Source organism: Epinephelus moara, chromosome 16 (genome assembly GCF_006386435.1).
Source record: "Epinephelus moara isolate mb chromosome 16, YSFRI_EMoa_1.0, whole genome shotgun sequence".
Classification (NCBI taxonomy): domain Eukaryota; kingdom Metazoa; phylum Chordata; class Actinopteri; order Perciformes; family Serranidae; genus Epinephelus; species Epinephelus moara.
The window spans coordinates 29,869,239-29,888,521 of NC_065521.1; the positions used below are offsets into that span (position 1 = coordinate 29,869,239).

Consider the following 19,283-nt stretch of genomic DNA (forward strand, 5'->3'; position numbering starts at 1 on the left):
GGCAGCCGCCCATGGGCAACCAAATCAGTCTCCAGCGTGCCGCTGTCCAGCAACCTCGAATCTGTAGGGGAGGGGGGGCGGACACGACTCGCGGCAGTATTTAGAATTTGAGTGCAGTAACCGTTTTGGCCACATTCTTACATACAGCGCCTTTAATTGATTGGTCGTCAAGTTTTTTTTTTGTTTTTTGTTTTTTTTTAAGATTATTTTTGGGGATTTTTTGCCTTTATTGTACGGGACAGAGTGAAGGGGGTTGAGAGAGAGAGTGACATGTAGAAATGGTCGCAAGCTGGAGTCAAACCTGCAACCGCTGCAGCGAGGCATTGCCTCTGTACATGGGGCACCGGCATTATCCACTATGCTACTGACGCCCCCTGGTTGTCAAGTTTTAAATTAATCTGGGGCGTCGGTGGCTTAGTGGATAGAGCAGGCGCCCCATGTACAAGGCTGTTGCCGCAGCAGCCCGGGTTCGACTCCAGCCTGTGGCCCTTTCCTGCATGTCATTCCCTCTCTCCCCCTTCATGTTTAGCTGTCCTATCAATTAAAGGCAAAAACGCCCCCCAAAAAGTTTTAAATTAATCTGCAACTAATCTGATCATTGATCCATTGGTTTGAGTATTTGAGGGCGTCCTCTTGGGCTTTGGGAAACACTGACATTGACAAACAACCAATCTATTAATCGAGAAATACAGATTATTCAACAATGAAAGCAGTAGTTGCCTTAATCAGGCAATCGAGCAACAATTTATTGGTCACATGGAAATTATACAACATACAGCTGCGGTGAAATGTGATCCCATTAGTTCCTTTGGCTTGTGCACTGTAATTTGTCCTCTTTTGTTTTGCGTCTTCTTACATCATTTGCTGCTGCTGCTTCATAATTGTCCATATGTCCGCATATTTGTGGTAATCCATGGTTTCTGGCTGTGGAATTTTTTTTATTCACTATAAGGCACATGCCTCCTCTTCTCTTGCCGGAGTCTTCTCTTAGATTGCCACGTAGAAAAAAGGTCACCAGGCTGAACGGTGCTGTCTAGGATTAAGTCAAGTTTTGTTGAATCAAAGGATAATACAGTTCCTCATATCCTGATAGAAACTGATGCGGTACGGAGGTTGTCCAGTTTATTTCCAAGGCCTGTACAATGGTTAGCAGGATGCTCGTTCAACTGGTGCCCATTCTTCTCCATTTTTTCCTCGATGTTTACAGATGTCTATATTTGAAAACATCAAACTGCCTAGCTAGCTGTTAGCTAACTAGAAGTTGGCAGAAGGAAAGTTTACAGACTGGTGAGCTGATTTCCTCATCCTGATGAGAGACTTGCAGCCACACACCACTGACAAAGTGGCGACTGGAAACATCCGCACCTGACCTGGCGTGACGTACTTTACATTAAGTTACACTTAACATTTATCTTGAGTAAAGGAGTCGTGATTTCTGGAAAGAGATACTTCCAACACTTGGCATCTCACAGCATAACAGTCTATATTGATAAATAGCACTAAAAGTAAGAGGGAAAATATGTATTTTGGTTTTTGGATGAACTGTCTCTTCAAATGTGCTAACTTGTGCTCTTTTTGTTTGTGTTTACATGTCTGCGTGTGTGTATGTGCACAGCCATGGGTGTTCTCAAATGACAGTCCACTACTCTGACTGCAGGACCTTCATTTCAGGCCCACAGACGCCATCTGCTGACCCTGCATATTTGCCTCAGCAGCAATCTCTCGCTCTCCCTCTCCGGCTATTGCTTTCTCACACTTTCTCTCGCTCGTTTGTTGTCCCATTCTCCACGCATAACTGTCACTCCTTTCCTTCTCATCCTTCCCCAAACTCCTCATCTTTCTCCTGGCTCACTTGTTTGGCAGTATCATTAGCAGAAGCAGTGAATCCCCGGGCCGCTGGCCTCACCTTCCACACCACCTTCCATCCCATCTCTGCAAATCGCTGTTCGTACTCTCACCCACTGTCCCCACTCCCCATCCTCACCCTCCTCATATTTCACATATTTTGTAGCTCTCACCTGCTGATGCTTTGAGTCTCCCAAATTGGTGAAATACCAAAAGATAAGATCGATAAAGAGCTATAGATTGGAGAATGTTTGTTTTGGGATGAAATTGAATTCTGGTGCTTTTCTCAGCCTGATGCTGCATCTCGTTTTGAGGAGAGTCCTTTGTCATCTTTGTCACACCTATATTTGGCAGGCTTGAGGATGGCAGATGAGAAGGAGTACAGGGAAATGGGAGAGGAGAGAGATTGAGTCGGTGAGTCACTGTCCATAAGGAGGGCACAGCAAACAGTCTGGAGCAGGCATTGTCTGTCTGGCTCTTATATACTGCATGCGCAGTTGCATAAACACACGCCTTTTTCCATGGGTGCTGGTATATGTGTGTACTGTGACATGTCTCAGAGCATAAATGACAAATTCCACAGTGATTTGTGTATGTTTTTCAAATCTTCTCTTCAGTCAGTCTTACATTTAAAAATGTTTTATGTGCTTTGCTGTCAGCTCACCTGTCGGCATCTTCCCCCGGAGGAATTCACTGGCCGCATATGTGGCCAGTCATCCGAAGCTGTTGTGATTGGATGTCACTAAACATGCTATTGGCCGTGGGCCAAACGGGCATCAGGCAATAGATTAGGTTTCCAATAATATGAAGCATGCAGCTGATGTGGAAGGCTGTAAAATCAATGCAGGTCTGAAGAGGCTGTTGAGGTACTGTGAGTCACAGGATTATGTAGCAGGAATCTCAAGCCCGGGCTCTTTTCTTTGATTTGGCTGCTGTAAGTGTGGTTTAGTGGTGCTAGTAAACTGAGCCTACCACAGGTCTGTGTGGTGATTCCTGGACTCCACACAAAGTAATTCCCTCTCCAGACGTTCAGACCGCTCAGAGCAGTGAACAATAGTTTTTGCTTAGGACACTCATTCTTCTCAGACTGGGCACTAATTATCACTTATTTAGTAAGAAGATCTCCGGCTCAAGTCTGTTTATCACAGAGTCACAGAGTTGCACAAACCCCGATATCAAGTATAATTATACACTGTGCACTGAACAAATAGATCTATCAAAGCCACCACATGTAGAATGTTTGAACTCACAACTTTGGTACCAAGGGTGATCTTATGAGAAAGGGATAATTTCAGGACGGGGGTTGTGGAGGTCGGTGTGGTCACATGACCAAGTGGCATGTAGCCTCCAGTACATTACATATATGGTGTTTCTTAAAGTACAGAGGCAAAGCAAGTCCTTCCTAGCATTCGGTGAACACATATCAGAACAGGCTAACAAGTGCCCTCAGGTGTGTGTCATTAACCTTCAGCAGACTGAGGGGGTTTCTGGGTACTGTGAATTCTGGCACTCTCTTAAGTTTAAATTACTGGATTACACTTAAAAAAAAAAAACATATAGGCCAAATGAAACTTTTGTGTCACTTATCACTCCATCACTGCTATAAAGATTAATTTCAAAACGTTTATGTTTTGTCTTAATCACAGCATTCCAGAGCATTTGGCAGTGGACACTTTGGAAAGCGGAAATCATGAGGTTTCTGTCAGTACTTTTTTAGGCTTGTAAGATAAAAACTGCAGATATTAATCCAAATAAATGACACATTTATCTAAATCCTGCAGGTTTCGTTGAAGAGGCCCCACCTTCACTTCCAGTAAATCATGCTCAAAGAATTGTGGGTACTTTATACCTGCTGGGGATACACATATGCATCCTTTAAAATTATCTGAAGGACAGACTCTGTCCTCTGTAGAATTTGAAGGATCCTTGACATTGGAACATTCCTTAGGCGGGATTTGAGGACGTAGCATCCTTGAAATTCAGCCATTTAGTCATCCTTCCTTGGCTTTGAGAAACACCCTTAGTGTCAATGAATAGTAACAGTAAAACGTGTAAGTCAAAACTCAACACTAAAATGTGTTGTTTTTGTTCATGAACATAAAGTCAGCTGTCATTAGGAAAAATAAAAAGTGCTCCTGGTGCCTGCAGTAATGTTTTTACTTTTTTTTTTTTGACCAACTTTATTGAATCAATGACTTTGCAACACCATGTGTGTTAGGGCTGTCAACGAATATTCTAAATTTGAATTTAAATTCGAATTTGAAAAAAGAAATGGACCTTCGAATGTGAAAATTGATATTTGATTTGGAGAAAAAAAAAACACCACCGTAGCTGTCCTCAAGTGGGCGTTGGCCTGGGCTGCTGCACTGAACGCACTGCTTGACACATTTGCTCGTGGCTCGCGCAGAAAATAGACCAGACGCCGAAACGATCGCTGCAGGGCGCGAGCCGGCCACGGTGTGGATGACACAATCGGTTAACATGGGCGCCAAAAGGAAACTGGCTTCACTTCTCTGCGCTTCGAGGCTATTTGCAGCGCTTCCGCGGGCGGTGTAGCCCTGGCGTGACGGGTCAGAGGGGGGGGCGAGCGAGAGGTCCGCCGTCATTTATAACGTAATGTTATAGATTATTGTTTTATGTGTTTTAATGTGTAGGTATGTAAATGTTTTCAAAGACGTTTTTTGTTGAAATAAAAATACCTACAAGTAGTTATGTTTCCTTGTATTAATACATATACAAGTATGTTTCCTTGTATTAGTTTGCCCTCTTGTGGACATAATGCGAAAAAAAAAAAATGTAATGGTTCGAACCTATGAGTTATTTTTAGAAGGAATATTCGAATGTCATTTTTGAGCAATTTTGACAGCCCTAATGTGTGTACAGCTTGAGTCCACCATGTCAGTGATGTTCCTCCATAAATGATTTAATTCAGCATTGTCAATTCTATATGTTGCCACAATGTGTCGCTGCTATGTGTAGCTAGCAGTTGCTAATTTGCGGCACTACTGTGCAAAAAAAAAAAAAAAAACGACCAAAAAACAAACAAACAAAAAAACGGCCATTATTCACGTAGACTTAGTTCTGACATAGCACTGCCTGTGTGCAACACTAAAATAATGTTTCACGCTGATCACCATTTAATATTTTATTGGGGTGTAACCAATCAAAAACGTTTAGTTAAATTTTCGAGACAAACGGGACAGGATTTGGCATTCACGACACCTGCTTGTAATTTGGGACTGTCTCGAATTTTTTTGTGGTGTATGGTCACCCATTGGTACCCTAATAGTAGTACACTATCACAATTCTTTCTGGTATTATTCTTCATTCATGCTACAGTCTAGCTATAACTTTACTACACTGTCATTTTGCTATGTTGGTCTTTTCTTTACACAAGATATTTGAAAGATGTCTGCCCATCCTGGGAGACGGATCTCTCCTCTGTCATCTTCCTGAGCAATAATTTGAGAAAACACATTGACATTACTTTATACTACAAAGGCGATGACTTAATGTGATTTCAGTCAAGCTTTAATTGAGGAAATATATTTATGAAAGCATCTTCCTACCTAGGAAAGCCGTTGTCCATTTTGTCTAGCACCAACGTATAAGTCATTGGCACACATTGTGGCTCCGAGGTAGAGCGGGTCATCCACTAATTGGAAGAGCAGCGGTTCGATCCCTGGCTCCTCCAGTCTGCATGGCATAACATCCTTGAGCAAATACTGAACCCCAAATTGCTCCTGATGGCTGTTCCATCGGTGTGTGAGTGTGTTAAAAACTGAGTAACAGGTGGCACCTTGTATGGCAGCCTCGGCCACCTGTGTATGAATGTGTGTGTGAATGGGTGAATGTGTCATAGTGTAAAAAGCGCTTTGAGTGGTCGGATGACTAGAAAGGCGCTATATAAGTACAGAACATTTACCATTTATGATTTAACTACTATAGACTTAGAGGAGGTGAAATGGCACAACATTTTGTATTTTGCAGAAAAATCCCAGCACAATATGATAACAAATTAGTCTGACCATGTTTGTGTGTGTGTTGTCAACAAGTGTATCTGTGTAAGAGATTAGCATATACACAGTTATACAAAGAGAGAGGGGGAGAGAGAGAGAGAGGAGAGAGGGAGGGAGGAAAAGACAAAGAGAGTGAGAGCCAGACTCACTGAGAGAGTCTGGTTTTCTTTCAGTTAGTCAGTGTCTGGGTTGCAAGACTGTTCTGGTGCTGCTCCACCTCTCTTCTTCTTCTTACTCACTGTCTGGAAGCAGGCCTGACAGGGAGGGAATTATGGGGACGTCTTCAAAAAGAGGTGCGTATGTGATGGGACGGTTTGTGCTGTGTGTGTGCGTGTGTGTGAGAGGGGGAGAGACAGAGAGGAGCAAATTAGAGTACAGGATGAAAAATAACATGTAGGAAAATAGGAAGTAGTAGGAGGTGTGTTTGTGTGTGCATGTGTGTGAGTAAAAGTGCTGACGTGCCACTGAACAGAGAATGTGTGTGAGAGGGGAAAGTTGTAGAGAAGTAAATGGATAAACTTTAAAGCAGACATGGCAGTCGGGACGGTGGTTACACTCACTGTAAACCAGGATGGCTTACACATTAAGGAGGCAGTTACACTCTGTCAGTGTGTTTACCCTGCGCTGTGTCCAGGTGTATCAGTTTCTCCATCTATTGTCTGTTGAGATTGAGGAAGTAGTGATACTGTGTCTTCTTTCCATGGCTGTTGTGTCAGTGGTGAGTGGTGTTTGTATTTGTGTGTGTTGTCCTTCTCTAAACTACAGTATGTCTAAACCCTACTGTGCAGACACAGACAAAGGCTCCTGTGTGAGTGTTTGTCGAGGAAAACAAATGACTGTTCTGTGTGCGCGCCTGTGTGTGTGTGTGTGTGTGTGTTTGTGGGTAATGTGTGCACCCTTGCTATCAGGGGGAGCAGTTGCAGGCGTAGCTAGGAGAACTCAGAGGTTATTTGAGATCATTAGGCAGCTGCCAGCACTCCTGGGTCCTGGGTCTTCTCTTCTCTTCTCTTCTCTTCTCTTCTCTTCTCTTCTCTTCTCTTCTCTTCTCTTCTCTTCGTCAGGGTTAACCAGTGCGGAGCAACAGTTGCAGACAGCTGGGAGCGAGTCATACTCTGACATTAGCTGAACAGCTGTTTTATCCCCGTGGCCTGTGCCTGAGAACCGGGGTTTAGATTTGACACAATGGGCCTGCTTTGTTTCATACCAAGACAATGGTTGTGATTGCTGAGCGCCACAGTGCTCTACCCATACTCGAGCAGGCAAAGCAAAGTAGATACTGAGCACATATTTATTGTGTTTAGCATATTTCACCCCAGGAAAGACAAGTTTTACATTTCATTTTTTCACAGTTAAGTTTGCACCCGCAGCTGCACTTCCTTGGCTTGTGTGTGTACATGCCTATTTGCATCGTAGCCCTCTGTATGTAGGCCTAATTGTTCTGCTCGCTGGAAAGAGGCCTCTGATAGTGGTAACTAAGACAAGTGGATCTTATTCCCATAGCAACAAGAACATATCTTTCCCAAGAGCAGAATTCATTAATTATGCCTTTCTTTTACAAGACCTTTATTTTCTAAGACAGGAATTAGAATGCATGCTCAATTTCCTCCTCAACACAAGAGCTGCACCGCCGACTGCATCACCTCCCCAGCTGCTACCCAGACAGCTAATAGAGAAATGCTCTGTCGCCGGGAGAATATTAATACACTCATATCTATGCACACACATCACACTCACACACACTGGTAATGGTTTTGTGTACTTGTTTGTGTGTGTCAGTGTGTGCTTTTTTTATGCATGTGTTTGCACCTTGTGTCATGAACTATTCCCAAACACAGCCAGCAATGCTGTGCTACTTCTCATTCAATCTTATTCAGCCCTGCCTTATTTTCTTTCTACCTTATTATTGTGAGGCTGAAGTAAAAGATTACATATAATCCGTCAGCCCGCGTTTGTGTCTGTGCCTGAGTGAGAAACAAAAAGAAGAAAAATGAGGGGAAAAGGGAAAGTTGATACTGTGTAATAAAACAAAGGGAAATGAGAAGGGGAGGTCGTGGCAGGTTAACATTAACATCACTGACAGGGAGAGATGCTTTTTGGGTCGAAGGCGATCCTTTTGCCAACATGAGCTGTTTTTGTATGTGCGACGATGGCAGGAAGTCAATTCATTTATTTGATGAAAAATCCTCCCAGCCATTTTTATAATCCTGGTGGGCACACGGAGTGCTCTGATCCAGTTTGGGATGCGCCACAAATGAGCTGCACTAGGCATGTGTGCATCCTGTCGCTGCTTGTCAATGAGTTTGCAGGAGAAGAAAGCAGTTGGCAGACACAATGTCGTGTTCCTCAGCATGGGGAAGTGAAACAGATTCAAAAGGGAGTCTATGCAAGACCACTACTGCATTCCACTTCACAACAAAGGACTATCATCTCCACTTCAAGTAGCTTCCCTTTGACATTCTCTAGATCTGATATGACTGAATAGGCTCCAGCAGCACCTCTGTCTCCTGCTCGCCTTGTTTCTGCTGCCGCTCTCTGGTCTTGCTAGATCAATGCAGGGGGAGTTGAGAGCACATGTAAAGATATATCACTCTGAAGAGCAGAGTACAGCCTCAGCTCCTACCTGCAGCACTGTCATTCAGTATTCTGCTTGGTCAGAGGAAGAAGTCATCTGCCTCTGCAATTCTCTCCTCTCTACCTCAGCATCCGCTGCTCTCCCTCTCCTCCCTTTGCCCCCCCCCCCCCCACCCCACACTCCCTCCTCTTCTTCCACATGCATACACTCATCCCCAGCTCTCTCCATCTTCCTTCCCTCTCTCAAGCAGCACTGTATAGAGGAAATAGAGTGCAGGGCTGATAGTGCAGAGGTCTAATTGTAGCCGAGAAGAGAGCAGTAATGAGCCAGTGCACCGCCTTTTCTCCAAAGTTTTGCATGGAGAAAGATTGGGAAGGGTGTGTGGAGGGAGAGGAAGGCAGAGTAAGAAAGCCAGACATGAGGTGAGAAAAGAGGGAAGCAGCAGTATGAGGGATGGAGGGAGAAAGCAATAGGGAGCAGAGAGAAAGCTGAGGCGGTCGGTCTGCTGTGTGCTGTGTCAGAGGTTCACACAGACGCTAGCGATTTATAGCTGATCTATTTGGCTCAACAGAAGGCCTTTACCCACACTGCCCTCTCTCCCACACACACGCATTCACAAATGCGCTCTGTTCTCCTGTTTATCTGACAGTCACACCCAACATCTAGCTGCATATATTTGTTTTTGTTGTGTCCATATTTAGTTTGAATATGTCACTATATTCAGGGATTTTGAAAAGGGTAATGACGGTGAGTATTTGTGTAGCTCTGTGAAATGTTCCAACACAAAGATATCATTAATTATTATCTCCTTTCCATGAATATGAGGCACTTGCATTACTAAATGAACCTCTCTCTCTCTCTCTCCCAGGTCCGGTGTGTGATGAGCCAGCAGAGGGGAAGAGGAAAGGTCGCCCTAAAGCAGAAGTGCAGGAACTGAGAAGCATCCCTGTGAGTATCCCTCTTTGAACTGAGTAGGTGTTTGAAGTGGGCTCCATTTTTCTCCTGCACAGAGTAGGCAGCTCCCCATGAATATGCACGATATACAGTACAGTATAGCGATAATCCTTGCATGTATTGAACTCTCTCTTCCTCACCCCTGAGCAGGCCCATATGATAGTACAATGGAAGGAAGAGTTTAAGCGCCGCTCCAGGGTTAAGTGTCCGTGTTCAGGCTGCTGGTTAGAGTTTCCCAGCATCTATGGCGTCAAGTACCACTATCAACGCTGCCAGGGGGTGAGTCACTAACCTCTGTTCTTTCCTGCTATGCGGCTATTTCCACCTTTTGCTTCAGAGTAGACTTTAACACTGGATCACAGTAAAAGTGCTGAAGAAAAGATTCAATAGAAGGACTATCGCAGTCTGTGATGAATTACCTGCACAGTCAGAGTTTAAAGGGACAGGTCACCCCATTATCAAAAAATGCATATTTTCCCTCTTACCTTGAGTGCTGTTTAGGAGTATAGAGCTTTTGTGTGAGATGCAGAGTGTTTGAGATGTCTGCCTTCTCTCAAATATAATGAAACAAGATAGCGCTCAGCTTGTGGCACCTAAAGTGCCAAAAAATACATTTGAAAAACTCAACAGCAGTGTCTCTTTCCAGAAATCATGACCCGGTTACTCAGGAGAATCCACAGACCTTGTTGTGAGCAGTTTCATGTAGGAACTGTTTTCTTTGTACTGAACTACACCCACCAACCTTATAAGTGTGCAGAAGAAAACACGCATCACCACTGAGCTAGCTAACATTGCAGCTCAGCCGAGAAGGTCGCCTTTAATGTTAACATCTTGTCACGAGCCTCTTTTCTATGAGTATGATCATGCACTGATCATACATATACTTCCAAAAAGTAATACACCACAATTCATATATAACCCACTTAATCATGAGCTAGTAAGTCATGTATAACCCAGGTAATGGGGGAAGCTGTGCTCTCGTAAACAATGCACCAACCGGAGTAAATAAGGAAATAGTATAAAAGCTGAAGTCCTTGGAAGAAGGCAGGATGAGGTAATGGATGGGTCAAACAACACTGGACTTTCCCCTAGGAGACTGATGTTTGGGACCGTGTGATACCAGTGAGTGTGAGTTATTTTAATGTACATCATCACCATGTTTCTTTTCCTAAACCTAACCTACATAACTTTACACTAAGTATATAACGTTATTCATTGGGCACTAATTCGTTAGGTATCATACGAACTGTTGTACAAGGACATGCTGAGTAGATGCGTGATGATACTGTTGGTTGGTATAGTTTGGTAGAAAGAAAATAGTTCCTACATGAAACTACTCACAACAAGGTCTGTGGATTATCTTGAGTAACCGGGTCATGATTTTGGAAACATATATATTTTTAATGCTTTGAGCATCACAAGCCGAGTGCCATCTAGTTCCGTTATATTCGAGAGAAGGCAGACATCTCCACAGCCGATATCTCCGACACTCGACAACTCACACCAGAGCAATCTAGATTGATAAATAGCACAGGCATTTCGTGATTATTGCGCATACACGAGCTGTTGGGTTGTTTCAAGAGCCTGTGATTTGTCATCTGAATGCCTCCAGTAACAGCTCCCTACTGTCAGTTTATTTTGCGTAGGGAGGGATCTCACTCTAAATCCCCTCTCCTCATGTCTGTGTTTGTACCAGGCCACCGTAGCCGAGAAGCTGAGTCATGGCTGTCCCTACTGTGAGGCAGTGTTTGCCACAAAGGTTCGCCTGCAGAAGCACAAGCTGTGGAACCACCCAGACAGGGTTAGCATGGAGCCCAAGGACGAGCAGCCTAAGCTTCAAAAGACCCCTGTCAAGTCCAACACCAAGAAAAGGTGACTGGGATTTAGAGCTCAAACTCCCACCCACACTGACCCACATAACGGTGTTAGTAACAACATAATGCTGACTGCCCAAAACTGTCCTCCCTCGGTCTGTGAATTCAGGCCCATGGAGAACAGTCCCCCCTCTCCGATGTTCTTCAAAGTGAAAAAGACCCACGAAGTGTCCACGCCCTCTCAGAACGGGGAGCTGGCCCACCAGAAGAGCGAGAGGAAACAGCACAGCCACAGCCAGCCTTCACAGCAGATTCACCAGTCCCAGCCAGTCCAGCCTCAGTCCCAGCAGTCCCACAGCACGTCGTCTGATGCAGGGGGCAGTGAAAGTGAAGGAGGCAGCCTTCCGCCGTCTTTCCCTGACGAAGACCCAGAGCGAATGAGGCACAGTAAGATTACAGCATATTTTTTGTCATCGACCACATATTTTCATTTTCTGCGTGTATGTGTTTCACCGTTCCTTGCTCTGTGTTTTTCTCTTGAGCCAGGACGGAAGCAGAAAACGCCCAAGAAATTCACTGGAGAGCAGCCTTCTATATCTGGAACATTCGGATTGAAAGGTAAATACAAGAATTCATCTCAGGCTACACCCACACTAATACGTTTTCATTTTAAAATGCATAACTATTGCTTGATTTACACCTAGCATGCACACTATGGTGTCTTAGAAACAAAGACTTTTGAAAATGATGACGCAGACCCCCAGGTTTGCTTTCCAATAGGGTCTTATATATCACAGCGTGTCATGCCAAAACATTATAGCAAAGCCTACGTACCTGTTTTGATTTGTGTGGGTAGCCATGGCTTCCTCAGGCAATGGATAATGCTTTCCGTACGGCTCTGATATGTCGCTGTATTTGCTTTGCAACGGTTTCCAATCTGTTTTCAGCTGCCTCGACCCTCTTACTCCTCGTTACCACACATTTTTGTTTCATGTCCGTATTTCTTTATAGTATACACAGTACACCACCAGTGTTGAACGCAAGGAAATGCATCTCTTTATGGATAGAAACACACCGCAGAAATGGCAGAAAAGTTCATTTTGAGTGTTTTTCACTGTATAATCTTGTGTAATATGTTCATGTGGCAGTACAGAGACAAAAACAGGACCAATAATGCATGGTGACAAATAAGTAAGGAGGTTGGCCTGTCAGAACGACATATAATCTACTATGCATGCATGCTAGAGGTTACGCTGCTAGCATGCTACCAGTGTTAGCAGTCTGAACATGATATTTAATTTTGCACTTCGAAAAGATGTATAAATTGAGCTGTATTACATTCATCAATCTGAAAGCTAGTTCATTTTTATTTCATTTTACTTCCTGTTGCACAGTGTTTACAGTCTGTCTGAAATCTGCCACGAAAGTTCAATTTTTAACTTACTTGAGGCAAAAAAACAAAACAGAAGGGAGGGGTTTAAACACCTTTGAGATCATGGACGTTCTTATCAGAATGAACTGAATTCCAGTTAACTCCCATATGCATACCTGGTTGTTCATCTAAGCAAAGAAATCTCTGGTCACACTTTTCACCATCTCTGTAGTATTTTTTTAACCAAGTAACCAACTGCAGTGTAGACAGTCTGCTTCCTGTTTATACAGGCACGCTCCCAGTGTACGTGAATGGTCATGTGATATGCATTTTCAGGCATGTAAGTGTGGGCAGAGATTGTTTCTGAAAAGATGCCAAAATGCTTGTGCGTCTCTGCCAGAGGTCTAGAGGATGGGGGAAGTAACACAATGAAACAGATGGAACTTTCAAAAACAGAAACAGGCAAGCAAAACAAATCGCCAGTTTAACGAAGTTTATTTAAAACGAGAACGGGAGAAAGGACCACCAATGAGAAAAGAGCTCCAAAAGGGAACCAGATCGTCTGTAGCAGGGACGCACAATATAAAGAAAAGACTAAACACTGCCAACCAAATACAGCACTAACTTGTTACCCACGTCTTAGAGTCACACAACTGTCACAGCCTTCTGGCCCACTGGTACTGGCATTACTCCTTCTTCATTCATTTATACCCTTTCTGATGAGGAATGATGGAGATCGGCTGGATGCTGGAAAAAGAAATTGGAAAACACAAATCAAAAGGCAGAAAAAAAATGATGTTTTAAAATGAAAACGTATCAGTGAGGATGAAGCCTCCCTCCACCCTGTTGTTGACAGTAAAAGATGTTTTTTGGTGACCACTAACAATCCAACAACGCTGTGTGGTAACCTCCCGTGGGGGTGATATTAATAAATAAGTGAATAATTGAAGTTCTGAAGAAAAGGTTGTTACTATGAGCGAGCTGATTCATCACCAATTACGGACAATACAGCAGGCCACAGGATGATGATTCACTGATTGAAGGGAAACCATGGGAGGACATGCAGTATGTACCACTGCTGGACGGTAGATATGAAGATTGTGGGTTGTGGGCTCGTTCAAAACAACTTTACAACATTGTGTGATTGGCTGCGCGACTTATTGTGAATGCTCCCCACTGCTGCTGATCAATGGGGCTGGTCTTTCAACAGTGCTAATGTAACTGTAGAGGTGTTTCATATCCAACTAAATGAATCAGTGACTCACACGCCAAGCACACACCACATACACAGTGCTTTTCCAGCATCTCTCTCTTTCAGTCTCATTCATATGCTGAAAGTGTTCAGTGACTCATATAGCATGCACAAGGCTGTTAACTACTTATCATCACTTATCAAACAATCCATCCACAGTTTGCTGGACTGCTCTTTCTCGCTCTCTTTCAGTCACTGATTCAGAATAACTCAAAACAACCTCTTTCTCTCAGTTCTACCTTTCATTTTTAATATTTTATATCCAGTATCAGCTTTCTGTTTATTAGCATTTCTCTTGTTCAGCACTGTCCTCCATCTGTCCTCCTCCTCTCTGCTTGTATCACTCACTTTATCTTGAATACGTTCAATGGGAGTATTAATTACTGTCACGCCTGTGTGTCTTTGTGTGTGTTGTAGGTATGACTAAGGTGGAGGAGAAGCTGAAGGCGGGCCGTGCAAAGAGATCAGAGGGGAGTGGGTTCAATGAGGAGCCCCAGAGAAGACCTACTTCAAGTCAGTCCTCCAAGAAAGATCCAGCTACAACCAGCTCTGGTTAGCTCCCAGATTATTTTTTAAAGGCCTAAATAAAATACATAATAAACATCACAAAATAGTCGGGGTGGGTGATATGGCCAAAATCTTCAGTCACAGTATATATTATTTGATTCAAAACATAAACATAACATAACATAAACATAAACTAAAATTCTTTCAATTCAACATGGCAACCCAAATCACGTTACACTGCGAGACCGTAGCCTGCCTCGGGTAGCTCAGAAGAAACATTACTGCCAAAGCTCTACAGGTAGATGCATTTCTACCATCGCACGGTGTATATCGTCATATTACTCATTAGCCCAGCCATGAGGAATGGACAGAGGGGGCAGAATTTACCAAATTGGGCCCCACATCCACTCCAGCACTGCCCGTGGTGCATAGGCCTTTGCATGGCACCCCCTGGGCCTTGGTGAGGGTCATCTGTACCCTTTGACCCCCTGTGACAGTGGGCCTGTCCCCCAACCCTACAGATAGTGATATAGTGCTAGTACTAATGATTACTTTGATTATTGACTGTTTAATTATGTCAATTTAATCAATCATTTAGTACATAGAATGTCAGAAAACAGTGAAAAAAGCCCCTCACAATTTCCTGGAGCCCAGTGGGATGTCTTCAAACTGTTGTTGTTTTGTCTAACCAATGGTCCAAACCTCAGAGAGTGCAATTATAATAATATAAATCAGAGAACAGCAACAAATCCTCATGTTTAAGAATTTAGATAAATTGGAATCTTGTCAACAAAATTGTTGTTGTAAATCTGTTTTCTGTTAATCAGCTAATTGACAAATCAACAAATTGATACAGCACTATTGTGAAATTTGTCCAAGAATAAAATAACAAGACTGTGAATCTGATGAAGCATGTTGCACCAGTGTTATGTACCTGAACATCATAATATTTGGTGCAATGGGAACAGTTTGGTCTAACTCTAAGTTGTAATTGGCTAGTTTGCACATTCTGAGGTCTCTGACTTGAAGTACAGTAACGTATGACTCAAAATGACTAGTCATACTTGGTGGATGTCCCGGCTGAGTTTATGGTTCAAAGGCTGACACCTCGTGGCAGCATGCAAACAACAGAGAAATTGCCAAATTGTTTTCATAGTTATTTTGTCAAATTATTAATACATGTTTTAAGTAAATAACAGATATAATACACTGTGACCTGGTAATGATTATAAAATAAAATAAGCTCCGTCCAGATGATTATGAACCTTTGGGGTTTGGGAATCACCCCTGAAGAGATTCATTTACATCACTAATAAGTATTTTACATGTTAACACAGGCATAGAATTCACTGTAAGACAAGGACACAGGAATGCAGATAAGTACACAAATGTAGCAGTTACACCCATAAGGGCACCGTACCAAAGAGAGTAACACTGTTTCCACATGTTTCTAAGGTGCTGACACCCAGTGGCAGCGAGCAATCCACGAGCGAGGTGAAGTGGTGTGCCCCACCTGCTCCATCGTCACCAGGAAAACAATCCACGGCCTCAAGAAACACATGGAGATTTGCCAGAAGGTCAGTGGGCGGTACAGCTGTCCGTCAGACTGGGAGGGTGTGTGTGTGTGTGTGTGTGTGTGTGCGCTGTCACAAACTCTGATAGAGCTGTGAAACTGAAAAAAACAATGTTTTCCTATGTAGTTAATACTAATCCAAGACAAACACCACAGTACAAGCTTGCTTTCACATTTCTGGAAAAGCCTGTCTGCTGAAAATTTGAATAAGACCTGAATGTCATTAATATCAAACCATCATGTGATATCTGCTGAATGCCGTGGGTACGCAGTGCTGTTGGAAAGAAGTCTTAAATCTGTGCTGCTCAGGATCATGTGTAACATTTGACACTACATCATAGTCCGCTCCCGAACCGGAACTGCTACTTGCAATACCGCACATGCGCCGCCAACTGCACATATAACCAATTAGTTCCACAGCCCAAGATCTGCGGCCCGACCCGATACCGCAAATCCTGTAATAATATCTGCTGTTAGAATAATTTGGTCAGGCGGCATGTTGAAAGTGATCATTTTGTGGTCATTTTATACATGTGAAGCTAAAATATGATATTTTAAAATGAGGATAATTCAGGAAATATAATTTAAATAAATACTTTTTTGCTTATTTTACATGATATTGAGCATCACATCCCCACAGTTAATGTGCCTGTTCATATTGCACCTGACTGAAGCAGCTTTCATGTCGCAGCTTACGCAGAGGACAGAGCTGACACACAAAGTCAGCAGTCAGTGGATTAAAATGTTAAAACATTAATTATTATCATTTTATTTTAATATCTTAATCATCCAACACCCGTGATCCAACCTGCAGGTTCTTTTTGCCACCCAGAACTGAACCTGGAAAAAATATTAGGACAATAAACCACCCGCGCTGAGTACCAGACCGGATGCAGGACTCTATGCAATACACATGATGTGTTAATCTGCATGGACATTCACAGCAGACACACACAACGCCTCAGTTGAATTCATATATTATATCAACAAAAACCATATTGACAAAACTTCAGTGTACCACAATTACTATTAAATGTTTTTTTTTCTGAGTATGAAATAAAGCTCTCTCAACCCAGAGCTGTAATTTCCACATTGGATTATAACTTTGACTGCAACGTTATTAGATACTTCTCCCTGAGGACCCCATTGTGTGGAGTCTTGGGAGCCCTTACAGTAATGATATTGATTGGTAGGCTGTAGAAAGAACATCAGGCAGTATCTCAGTACAGTAATCTCAACCAGTTTTCTCATGTAATACCCTTTAATCATCTGCCCAGATACGCAGGCTAATATCAGTTGAAACGGATCAAGGGAACGGACTCTGTGCACTTCTGCGGTTTGTTTGCATTGCACTCAATTGTGGTCAATAGCAGTAATAAACAAGGTAGAGGTGAAGCACGGAGGAAGTTCATCCAGCGACATTATATTGAGCTTTCCTGAGGACAGACCGGCCAGAATGGCGCAGCAGCCTCCAGGCCCTCAGAGAGATGTGTTCCTATAGCAGTTTTAATGGGTCCTTGGTCCAGTGGCCCGTGTGACTCTATTAAAGTGACAGTCTGCCGTAAAGCAATGACAGAATCACCACATTACCAGCGGGTCACTCACCATCAAAACACCTCTGTCTCCAAATCAATACTGAGGCGAGGAGAGTGATCTACAAAAAGGAACAATTTGTGTTAAATTGGCTTTTCTGGTTCCCAAAGTTTCTTGATGTGGCCTTTGTCCTTTGCTCTGACCAAAACTGCGCGCTAATAACAAACTCTATTAGGTTACAGGTGAAATGTTGCTGTATTGACACATCCAATAAAGAGTACAGTTACCTGTTAGTTTCCTTTCACAGAAATGTTATTTGATCTTCTCTTTGGCTTTTAACCCTCGCAGCTCCAGGATGCCCTGAAGTGCCAGCAGTGCCACAAACAGTTCAGGTCCAAGGCCGGCCTCAACTACCACACCATGGCTGAACACAGCACCAAGGTACATCCACAGTGGCACACACATGCACATGTATGATCACGTGATTCCGAAAGCTGTTCTCACACTGAATACTAAAAATGTCTGTAAGAGGATTTGGATCTATTGTTCTTCCAAGTATTTTGGAAAGGGATCAAAAATGGAGAATCAGTCTGCTACACAAGTGGATTTCAATTTGTTGCACTTGTACTTTTTTATTAATCACTATTGCTTTAAGTCACTACATCTCCTGACAAAACAGGACAAAACAGGCTGTTTTTCAGCTGACAGTAGTTCAACCAGAGCAGCTAATGTTGCTGTTGTGAGAAGTTGGCAGACTGAGTTGCAGGCCAGGCAGGAACATTGCATTTTATCTCATAACGCCATTGTGTACATATGATGTGCTCTGTCTGTTGACCTGTATTTTCTCTAAAATCCAAAATATGTCCACTCTGCCGATTTATTCCAGAATAAATAACGTTATCCTCATCGTCTTTTTCTCAAATGCTTGTCATTATCTGCCTGGCATTGTTTGATGGTGACACAGATTTTCAGAGTTAAAGCCTAGCTCACAATACACGATTCTCACCCTGATCTTTTGAGTACCTGGCGACGTGTGTTTCTGTCAGCGGGAGTCTCGCCAACTGTGTTACGACCTGTGTGTGCACACCACAAGATTTCTCCAATGAGCCCTCGCTGACAGAGCCCCAGATAATGCGGTGACGTCACCAAACTTGGAGACGACCCAGATAATGCGGTGACGTCACCAAACTTGGAGACGACACATCGTAAAGGCATGGATATTCTTCCTCGTGTTGAATCAGATCTGCCTCCAGGGCCTGGGTCCAGACACAACATGCTCCCTGTGATCCTGTGGAAGCCGCCATTGTTGTTGTTGCTTGCCGGCTAGTCAGTGTTGCCAGATCTTGGGAGAGAAACAAGCAACCAGGGCTATGGAAACAAGCCCAAAAGAAGCGACTATCATGCGTTTAAATAATTAATAGATGGATATATAAAGGTGACGTTTAGAGAGCAAGCCCAAATAAGCAACTCCACTTTAGAAACAAGCCCAAAGTCGAGGCTAATAAGTGGACCAGGCAAGTGGCAACCCTCCTGCGTGCTGACGTGGGACGTATCCCGCCTCTCATTAGCTGATGTTCTTTGTCAGTCGTGTCACACTTCTCCAGTTTTCTAGCATGCCACATATCCAGTCCCAGTCGCAGACAAGGAGGCGACTTGCTCGTAGACTTGTTCACACATGAGGACTCGCCGTGGCAGACTATCTGCCGTCTCACCTCCGACGCAAAGTGGCTCTCAAGATCCTCTGCAACGTCAAAATCACAGTGAAAATCGTGTAATGTGAACTAGGCTTAAGGCGTATCCTAAATATGATGATATGGATCGATGCGCCTTTCAGAGATGGAG

At 43.4% G+C, this 19,283-nt stretch overlaps 1 protein-coding gene across 5 annotated transcripts in view; it reads left to right on the forward strand.

Annotated features, from left to right (window-relative positions):
* znf512b (zinc finger protein 512B) overlaps window positions 1-19,283 on the forward strand; it is a 38,363-nt gene that overhangs the window by 7,877 nt on the left and 11,203 nt on the right. For 4 of the 5 annotated variants that reach the window (XM_050065778.1, XM_050065777.1, XM_050065775.1 and 1 more), the window contains 8 exons: window positions 9,305-9,384; window positions 9,541-9,669; window positions 11,087-11,262; window positions 11,374-11,651; window positions 11,751-11,822; window positions 14,246-14,380; window positions 15,791-15,912; window positions 17,790-17,882. In XM_050065778.1, coding sequence (XP_049921735.1) covers window positions 9,305-9,384; window positions 9,541-9,669; window positions 11,087-11,262; window positions 11,374-11,651; window positions 11,751-11,822; window positions 14,246-14,380; window positions 15,791-15,912; window positions 17,790-17,882 — 1,085 coding nt within the window. The remainder of the gene's footprint in view (window positions 1-9,304; window positions 9,385-9,540; window positions 9,670-11,086; window positions 11,263-11,373; window positions 11,652-11,750; window positions 11,823-14,245; window positions 14,381-15,790; window positions 15,913-17,789; window positions 17,883-19,283) is intronic. The other variant, XM_050065779.1, reaches the window with a different exon arrangement.